This window comes from Anarrhichthys ocellatus, unplaced genomic scaffold (genome assembly GCF_004355925.1).
Source record: "Anarrhichthys ocellatus isolate YVR2014 unplaced genomic scaffold, GSC_Weel_1.0 scaffold185, whole genome shotgun sequence".
Classification (NCBI taxonomy): Eukaryota; Metazoa; Chordata; class Actinopteri; order Perciformes; family Anarhichadidae; genus Anarrhichthys; species Anarrhichthys ocellatus.
The window spans coordinates 20,322-30,956 of NW_022280215.1; the positions used below are offsets into that span (position 1 = coordinate 20,322).

At 43.8% G+C, this 10,635-nt stretch overlaps 1 protein-coding gene across 1 annotated transcript in view; it reads left to right on the top strand.

Moving 5' to 3' along the window:
• The first annotated feature begins 9,949 nt into the window (after positions 1–9,949).
• Positions 9,950–10,635, top strand: part of LOC116400612 (proproteinase E-like) — a 2,800-nt gene continuing 2,114 nt past the window's right edge. The window contains exons 1-2 of the mRNA XM_031878529.1: positions 9,950–10,047; positions 10,145–10,233. Coding sequence (XP_031734389.1) covers positions 10,005–10,047; positions 10,145–10,233 — 132 coding nt within the window. The 5' untranslated portion in view covers positions 9,950–10,004. The remainder of the gene's footprint in view (positions 10,048–10,144; positions 10,234–10,635) is intronic.

Here is a 10,635-nt window from a genome sequence, read left to right on the forward strand (position 1 = left end):
TCCACTGGGATTTGTAGACGTTTCCCGTCTCCTTTCCTTCACACCCAGAGACTTACATAACCAGAGAAGAATCCGCCAGAAAAAAAGGGATCCGTACGGAGACGAATGGGCAACAACGGGTCTCATGTGAATTCTGTCTCAGACAAACGCCAGACAGACAGAAACAACCCGGTCTCCAGAGGTCCGAGAGGGATTCTGCACCTGCTCTCAGGAGTGGTTGAGGAAAACTGACTCATCTCATTCAGCCTGGTCTCCTAAAAACTACATTCTTATAAAATAAACGTTTTATGGGAATGTTATTTGCAAGAGAAATGTATCTTTTTGTGGATTACGTTTGCTGTTGACATATTAAAAAATCAGAAAAAGTTTCAAATTAATCTTCAGCTTAAGTATGTCGGGTGGTGGTGAGTCAGAAACACTTTACCAGAAGACTGCTGTCCATGTCCCATGTACACAACGTACAACCCTAACCCTAACCACATAACCAAGTACTTCTGTTGCCTAAACATAACCAAGTACTTCTGGAGCGTCTGTTCCAACCACTTCCACCAGCATTATAACAGGAAGTCAGTGGTAAAGTAGCAAAGCCCGCCTCTTACTTGATTTGATTGGCTGCCTCTGTCAATTGTGCCATTGACGAGCGATGCGACTCCGTGCTTGGCGCTGAAAAGTTGAGAATATTTGAAATTTTGAAGCGCGTCTAGAAGATAGGAGAAGAGCACACTCCAGAGGAAAACAATGGTTTTGCGGGGGGACGCGTTTCAAGCGCCGCCTCTGGGTGTGATCGGCCCCTAAGCTATGCTCGCTGCTGCTGGTTCTAGTCTTATATCTGATGGAAAGATGTGAAGGTGGTATCGATCTTTGCAGGGTTGTCCTCACCATAACCTTTTCCTGAGTCTGGGGGGGGCCTGACACGCTGTTTAAGAGTATCACCTCTTACAAGGACAACAGCCAATCAGCAACCAGCATACCTTCTTTTTAAGTGTTTGTGCCGGCACCGAGAGACCTCGGCCCCCGACAGCCCGGCGTACACAGAGTAGAGCGGGGAAATCACTAGCACATGGGCCATAACACACACACACACACACACACTCTCAGCTTGTGTTTGGAAAAACGGCATGCTCAGCGCCACACTGCTGACCCCTGACGCACCCAGACTATTCTTTAAAAAATAATAAAAATAAATCCACCTGAGAAACCTGAGATGAGTCTGGAGATATTTAAACATTTAAAGGGGAAATCATAAGTCTGATATTTATGTTATAAAAATAGTTTGTAGCCATATCTGCCGTGCTAATTGTAAACGTGGCTACAAATGTTAATGGCAGCAACACAGTGTGTGTGTGTGTGTGTGTGTGTGTGTGTGTGTGTGTGTGTGTGTGTGTGTGTGTGTGTGTGTGTGTGTGTGTTGAGCATGTGTGAATGCTTACATGTTACACAGAGAGCTCTTTGTGCGTCGCTCTAAACTTCTGGAGGCACCAGCAGTCTGGGACTCCAACTTTGTGTCAACGACTTTGTGACAATATTTATATAATGTTTGCATAAAATGATAAATATACAGGTGTATTTACCTGCAAGGACGTGTCTTTCCCCGTGCCGTCTCGGAACCCGGGCACCGCGGACACACTGGGGCAGGGATTTGCCGTGTTTGTTTAAGCCTCGGGTTTCAGGTTGAGCTGAGTACGTGTCACTTTCATTAACATGTCGGTGCTGACGGCCATGTGACTGCAAGGTCATCTCGAGTTACACACTTTCACTCTGTGGTTACCAGGACGCTTTCATTTTAACAGGCGAGAAAATACAGAGCTGCATGCAGGATATTTCAGCTGGACCTTCTCTAAACTCTGTATATCATGTCAGTTCTTAGATGTTTCTGCTGTGCTTCATTTGTCATCATACAGAAGACTAGAAGTGCATATTTTCTATTCATCAGCAATTTCTTCCCTTTTCTCTCCTCGCTGAAAGGCCTTGCGTGTTTTTATTTTGAAATGCAGCACATGCAATACATCGAGATTAGAAAAACAACCGGAGTATCTGGAGAGGCCTTGTCTCTTCTGTGGCCTCTCAGCTGCTATTAGAGATTTATGGACACTTCACAGCTTCAGTATATTAAACCACTGCCGCCTGCCAATGGGTGTTGCAGGTGTCAGTGGGAGTGTGAGGTGAGCTCAAGCTGGTCAATGGCCCCATTATGAACCTAACACGTTCAGGAAAGTCAAGAGAAAATGTACTGAAAATCGCCACGATTCAACTACATCTGTTGAATCTGTACAAGTATACTGTTTAAACCACTAAACATACTGTAGTTTATTTACAAATGTCTCTTTTCCTAAGTAGGTGTACTGTTTTAATTCAGCCTGTTAGAATGCTAGCATTTGCTAATGGGATTAAAAACAAAGCTTGTCTGTTGACCTGATGGTGCTGCTTTTTAAAAAGTTATGGTTTCGGGAGCTTTTACAAGGTCCGTTTGCCAAGTCCCAATCTGATATCTTTTGGTTCCTTTTCTTTTTAGTGTGGTTTTGGTTTCACTGTGCAAAAATGAATGCAAACCAAATTAATAAAAGATGGAGAGAATTTATCTTTTTCATCTCGAGAGCTGCCACTCTCCTTCTATAAACGTCATTCATTTTGTGGACTTTCATTTGCATATTTAGTATGTTCTCTGCGGACAGTTTAGTGCGGCGTCATCAGCGATGTGGACATTGTACCAGACAGTTGTACCAGTCCGTCTACGTACCAGCCCCCACTTATGACCATGAGCTATGGGCAGTGACAGAAGGAATGAATTTGCAGATACAAGCGGCTGATAGATAGGTTGAAGAGCTCAGACATCTGGAGGGAGCTCGGAGTAGAGTTGTTGCTCCTTTGCGTCAAAAGGGACCAACTGAGTTGGTTCAACATCAGATCAGGATGCTCCTGGATGCTACCTTTAGAGGCTTTCCGGGCATGTCTCAGGGATCATCAGGAAGAGATGGAAAACCTTGCTGGGGAGAGGGACGTCTGGAGAGGATGGATGGATGATGGATGGATGGATGATGGATGGATAGATGATTTGATGGATGCATCATGGATGGATGATGATTGGATGAATGGATGATTGGATGGATGCATCATGGATGGGTGATTGGATGGATCATGGATGGCTGGATAGATGGATGTAGGGATGATTGGATGGATGGATCATGGATGGATGATGATTAGATGGATGGAAGGGTGATTGGATGGATGATGATTGGATGGATGGATCATGGATGGATGGATGGATGGATGGATGATTAGATGGATGGATGAATGATGATTGGATGGATGATTGGATGGGTGATTGGATGGATGGATCATGGATGGGTGATGATTGGATGGGTGATTGGATGGATGGATGGATGGACAGACGAATGTTTTTTTCAACCCAGATGTCAAGCAAACATGAGACTCATGTTTACTCCTGTCTACCTGTGTCCATCTCAAGAAAAGCTTGTGTTTTCGTTCGCTTCCTGTAATTGTTTGGATTATGTTCTCGCTGAAATCTAACCACACTAGGGTTCACTTTAAAAACTGGAATAAAACTGACCAAACTTTGGCTCGAGAAGTACAATTCATCCTGCCACATTTCATGGCAATTAATCCAACTTCATGGTGGTGCTGGAGGAAAGATCAGAGGATCACCACAGTCATTAGGGTTCATCATCTTGGGACCATAACAAACAGATAAAAAACTCATGGCAGCTCTTTCAATACTTGTTGATATATTTCAGTCTGAACCAAAGTCGTGGTTGACATTGCCAATCCATGAGCTTCGCCACCAGCATGCCAGAAAATAAAACTATTGAAAAAATAATCTGAATATGCATGTTGAGAATCAAGTACTCTGAGCATGTGGTTTTTCTATTTCAGTTGAAGTCTATAATAGCAGCATTTTCAGATCTTGCGAGAACAAAAAGAGCAGCACGATGACAGCACATAACTAAGACATATGGAGCGGTTGGTGTGCGGGGGGGGGGGGCTTCCTTGTTATTGGCCATCAGTCACAGCCAAGAAACTCTAGCCTCTGTGGGAGAGGAGACTAAAGAGGGGGACTGTCTCTCGGTCTTCCCTGTCTGGTGTTTCTCCGTCACTACCCGTCTGCTGGCATCTCCGAGTTTCTTTACAACCTCCCTTTGAACATAATATTCAGTAGCATATTTCTTCTCAGCTCTGGTAGGTTAGTGTTAAACATCGAGCTGTCTAATCGAACCCGACAGTCAATTTTGGGGTCATTAGCCATCAGAAAGTTAGCGATTAAGCCTTATTATGCCGATTTCCTTTTGATGTTGCGGACCCGGAATTACGGATCTGTTCGGTTCAATTTGATCTCACAGTAACCAGGTGGCACTTTGAGAAACCGCTGTAAGGTTCGTGCCACAAAGAGTTAATCCTGAATCTCATTTTCCATCTGTCACTGCAGTTCTGGTAGTCGCAGTGTCAAACTGTTTCATTGTGCTTTCCATTTTTTTGTAACCAAATCAAATTCCACTCTCAGCAACCCAGATCTGCTCTCCACGTGCTGGGATCCCCCTTCCTCGTGAAATAACTGTTTCCGCAATAAAGACGCCGGGCTTCTCGTTTTCACTCTCCTTCATGAAATGCTCCTATCACATCGGGGCCTGCAGCTGAACCCAAGTTTGATTTGTGAGTTAAAGGAGCAGAGATAATCACAGGGCCTCTGTGTGTATGACCAAAGCACTTTGTGTTCATGGGCTTGTGATGCAAGCCAGTGCAGCAGGCTAAACTGTTTTTAATTTGACCAACGAGGTTTTAGTTAGGCAAGGAGGAGGGAGGAAGAGGAGGTAAAGAAAGAATACACACAAGAAAGGGGGAAGGGTGGCAATGAATCAAACTAAAAAGTAGCTCCACAGGAGCCCAAGGTCCCCAAATGGAGTCGATTAATAGTAGAAACTCACTTTTTCTGAGCTGCCCGGCGGGGGGTCCGAGGTGTTAAGGTTGGATCATCAAGAGTGTGAAATAAAAGATGATGATGGTTAAAGACACAAAGAGAAAATAGAGTGTCGTGTAAAGCTCCAGCTGCTCTGCCCAGAGCGGTTTATCTGGATTTAGGATTTCCTTCATCCATCAATGCCAATTACCAACTGCCCCGGTGTGAACAGCTCTCTGTCTTCTCCTCTACTTTTCTGTTTGCTCGGCTCGAGGGTCCATGACAGACAACAAAGGACATTAGAAGTTGTTCTTTCTCCTGACAATGACCTCACCATTATGCTGCAATCACAACAAGACATCTGAAGGTAAAAAAATAATTTGGCTTTGATTTTAGTCTTACAACAAGAAGCTTAATTAAATATCCTTAAGTGACCTTAACCTGAGAACTGTGGCCACGTCCGTCCAAATGTAAAGTGACGCCTCAATATATAACATTTACATAACAGCAGTGATGTTTGACATTCTTCTGATTCTTTGTCTAAGAGATGCATTTGAAACAGGACCCTCACACTGCTAAAGTGCCATTGAACGCAGCACTTAACCACCAGTGAAGCAGTGTCACACGGAGACACACTGTGCAGCTAAGTGTGAAACAACGCACGGCTGAGAGAAGAATTACTCACTCGACTTTTCACGGCTGAGTAAATGTGTTTTTTCTTTTTATATGTACTCAGAACCAAGATCTGCTGCAATAATTAGATTAAAATCATCCCATCCATCCTGACAGAGGACACAGCGGAGCGTCTCAGCAGTTGGAGAAGAGGATTGCATGTCAAAAAAAAACAGCCTTCAGGCTTCGTTTTGTGCTACTAGCAGACATAATCATCTCCGACTGAAGCCTGAAGGTGGACTTCACTCTGCTTCTTCCTCACCAGCAACCATCCTCGGAAAGAAACAGGAGAAGTGAGAGAAGTGGATGGTACCGAAATAGCCACAGGGAGCCAAAGGAAGACATGGATTTGATTCATGATGAGCATTGCTGTGAAATATTGCTGAACCCATTCGTGTTAAAGGACAAATTTTTAGATTTTGGGAAAAACGCGGATTCGCTTTCTTGACAAGAGGAAGAAGAGAAGCTTCACACCTCTCCTTGTAGGAGCTAGAGCTTCATATACAAGCTAGCTCACCTACAGCTAGCCTGGCTCCATCTAAAGCTAACAAAACCGCCTGCCAGCAACTCCAAAGCTCACCAGTTAACACATTATCTTCTTTGTGTCCTCTGTACTCAAAAAGTTTGTCTACACAACACATCTTAAGTTAAGCTAATCAGCAGCTGGCTTTAGATTCATATCAATCTTATTATCTATATCAGCAAGGAAGCAAATACGTACACAGAAAGGTCAAACCTTTCCTTTATATGATGCATTTCTGCCCTTTGGGAAAGATATTGTGAATCACTGGGAGCTTTCAACCAAATAACATCATGTTCACGCATCCCCTCCTGTGGTGAAGGTGATATCATGAACGAACTGCATGTGCTATGCATTTATTCAGCCTACTTTATGCCTCCTATTAATGACTGATATTCTTCTCCTCCGCCACTGGAAACTGAATATTGGCCACTTGATGTGACAGCAGTAAAGTGTGATTTATGTTGCAACGTTCTAATTGGCAGCATTTCCTCCGTCTCCAGGCTGCACTCGTCAGATATTTTGACGTATCTGAAAACCTTGGGAGATATATACTTGGCTTTAAACAGCGCTGGCTGGTCTCAGATCATTTATCTCTGTCGACCACGGAATAAGAAGCAGGCCTGCTTCTGTGGCTAACGGCAGTTCTCTTTGGAAATATCGATTTACGTACTTCAGCAGAACAATGTCTTGATGGCATTTTTTTACACTGTAGAAAAAACAATAAAAGGCTTTTTATACATGCAGGCGGTTTAGGCACAACTCGTATAACTTTACACCAAACTATATTTTTCCAGCCATTTGATCGTACAATCTAAATATACTAAGCTATAAAATGTTATGTATTGTAATATGATATAGAAATCATTTCTGGTAGTGTAGACATCGACTGGATTTGGTTGAGTGATGTTATTTATTTATTTGAGTAGATGAGCCGTTCATCTTGACACACGTTTTACAAACAACACAAGCAATAGACCGACATGAAAAAAGCACTGAAGCCCTTTGTTATTGATCGCGTTTTCAATCTAGCGCCCAGATTTCTATTTGTCCAATACTTTGTTTTATGACCAAATTCCTGCAGAACTAGCGACAATCGCATCAGCCTCACCTTTATTATTCACTCAGTGCTAATGAGCAAATGTTAGCAAGCTAACACACTAACATGTTGTAGAAACTCTACAAAATAACATTACAACTCAACTGCATTCTCAATTAGTTTAGAGCAAAATGTATTTTCTACCAGACGCACATCGTTAAAGTTGTAAATTAAAACAAAACTACTTCATGTTTTCTTAAAATATCACAGTTTGACTTCAAATAAGAACGTTTGTTACGTTATTTAAGTTACAGACATAAATGAATATAAGTCAACTTTGAATTTGTGGTTTCACATAAGACATGAACAGTGGTCTCCTTGCTGAAAGTCCTGTTTGTTTGACCCGTCTTCCTCCTTATGAGGACTTCCACGTCAAAGACAAACAACATCTATCATCGTTATTTGATGGCTTTATAATAATATTGATTGATGTAACTGTAAATTGCTGCGTTGTAAAAGTGCTGCAATGTATAAAGTTTGTAGCAAAATGTTAAAAACTGCGAAATGTGTCTCTTGTAAAATAACATTAAAATGATTTAAAGGTTCATTTTCCCACTGTTTATAGAATTGACTGTTTCACTCACTCACTCATAATGAATGACGACTCCCACCTGACTGACCTCCTGTAAACAGCGTCGCCGGTTAATTCCTCGTGAGCTGCAGCCCTCATCCGAATTATTCACAGTTCTGTCATTGCTATGTTATGCAAACACGCAGCACATGTCAGCTTCATAAATCTTCCTGCGATGTCTGGTGGAGGGAATTATCTTAACACGGCGGGAAAACAAGCAAAGCGTCTTAGCTGTTGAGGCACTATTGATTTGATTTGCCTCTTAAAAAAAGAAAGGGGGAAATTTATAGATGCACGTCGTCTTCTCCAGAGAGCGATATCCGTTCCCCTCAGGAGGGAGGGATGCTGTCTGACCGAGGCGTGAAGAATTGGGTCCAGGTCCAGCAGGACCGTGGGCCCCTTCGTGGATGTATAACATGTTATTAAAGCAGAGAAAGTTGTTACAGGACTGTTTCTCTTGAAGGTAACCCAAAGCTATCCAGTTCTGTGGTCGCAGGAAGAAAATGTATTTCTCTCAGTAGACTGAGCACCGAGACAGCTGACGACACTAAACCCCCCGACTCGGATTCCTCCTTCTCTCGCTTCAGAGTTGCTACTTCAGCTACTCTCATTTTCACAAACACCACAGTTTCACTCCAGGAACAGTTTGTTCTGTGTGTTCAGGCTTTTTCATGCTGCCATATGCAAACTATTGATTTGCTTTGGTGTTAGTTTTGGGAATGAGCTTCCCAGGGATCACTGTTTAATGTCAGCAGTATTGTTTTTCCTTGTAGTTTACATGAACACTAACTATGCAATGCTGCTGCAGAGATGTGAGTGGCATCCATTCCTGTTCAACAAGAAGAGGTGGAAGAAGATCTTTTACTTAAAGTCACTGTGAGGAACTTTTAACTAGTTATAACCAGTCTCAGTGTAGTCCTGATCCTCTATCAGACCTCCATCAGTAAAGAGACCATCAGAGAGAAGATGGTCTTATTCTTAATGCTCGTCATCGGAGCCACCGGTTCGGATTCTGGTGAAACCAGATGAACTCATGCAGGTTCACCAGAAACTCCTTCAGCTCAGACTCCAGCAGAGACCGGTCCACTGTGGACAGACCCAGATCCTCCAGCAGAGACCGGTCCACCGTGGACAGACCCAGATCCTCCAGCAGAGACCGGTCCACCGTGGACAGACGCAGATCCTCCAACAGAGACCGGTCCACCGTGGACAGACCCAGATCCTCCAACAGAGACCGGTCCACCGTGGACAGACCCAGATCCTCCAGCAGAGACCGGTCCACCGTGGACAGACCCAGATCCTCCAGCAGAGACCGGTCCACCGTGGACAGACGCAGATCCTCCAACAGAGACCGGTCCACCGTGGACAGACCCAGATCCGGCTTCACCCGCAGCCTTGAACCTGCAGTCAGAGCTCCGGAGGGAGGAGGAGAGCTCAGCTCCCAGCAGCAGCAGCGTCTCCTCCTCCTCCAGGACCAGAGATTCTCCTCTCTAGGAGCCAACAGCGACACCACGCAGCTGGAGACCCAGGACATATTGATAGACCCGCTGGAAATGAAGGGAGGCACGGGAGAACCAGAACCAGGACTGAGAGGGGCAGACTGTCAGACCCTGCTGCAGTAGAATGAGAGGGTTTCTAAAGAGACTCTGGTGCTCAGAGACACTACCACTTTAGTCCACAGGGAGCAACAGAATCAAGACTACATGAAAGTTCCTCGTTGTAGCTTTATGTAAAAGTAGCAGTACTACAGTGTGTAGTCCCAAAAGTAAAAGTAAAAATACTCAGTCCACCCTGCATAATGAGTGATTACCTTTGATACTTAAAAGATATTACTAGTTTTAATTTTAGCAATATTTGGAAAATAGGACTTTTACTGATAATCATACTTAATTATTTTATCATCACTCCTAAGCTGAACTCCTTGAATCTGTAGTTTACACTTTTACTTATGTCTTCTATTCTGTGTAGTACAGGTGTACTGGGACATTATCTGTACAGACGCATCACATGTATGTGAACTCATGCACATTTCCATGCATGGACAGATCCGTGTCCTGGCAGACCAGCTGATGCACCTGTGCAACACAAAGTTATTCTCAGCCACAATCGGCAGTGGACGCTGATAACGGTGTTCCACGGGTTCAATGTATTCTGTGCTTGGGTTGACAGACGGACAGACGGACGGAGGAGGTATAAGAGAGCTGAACTGTGTGTGTGTCTTCAGACTGTCACCATGATACTCACTCTGGCCCTCCTGCTGCTTCAGGTGGCGTATGGTGAGTATGAGGCTTAACCTGAGAAGTCAAAGTGACACAGACAATAAGATCAACTAATTTCAGTTTTAAAACTTCCTTCACTATTCTGTGTTTGTAGTGTTTGGATGTGGTGCACCTGCTGTCAAGCCTGATGTCAACAGGGTGGTGAATGGAGAGGATGCTCGCCCCCATAGCTGGCCTTGGCAGGTACTGTGAGCTTAATGTTTTTAATTCATAGCTAATACAGTTAACTATAGACCATTTTACAGTCGACGTCATGAATACATCACGGCGTTAGCTGGAGGCAAAACAAAGGAAAGACTGGAGGAAAACACAAATCACCTTCAGAGTAGTGGGCTAAAGTTACACATCGAAAATGTCATCTTGCGATGTTGTTGGGTAGAATCGAAATTGCATACATTTGGCATGATAAGCTGTGATTCAGGACTCCAGCGAGCTACAAGATCGGCACAGCGTTTCAGAGATGGAGAGAAATGTTGCTCATAATTTAGCTGAGCTTTCTGCAGACCCCCGCAGCTATCACGACTGCTGCAGCGCAGCAAGCTAAACTATTAGAGAGACGGAGAGAAAATGTTGCTAACAGGCTAA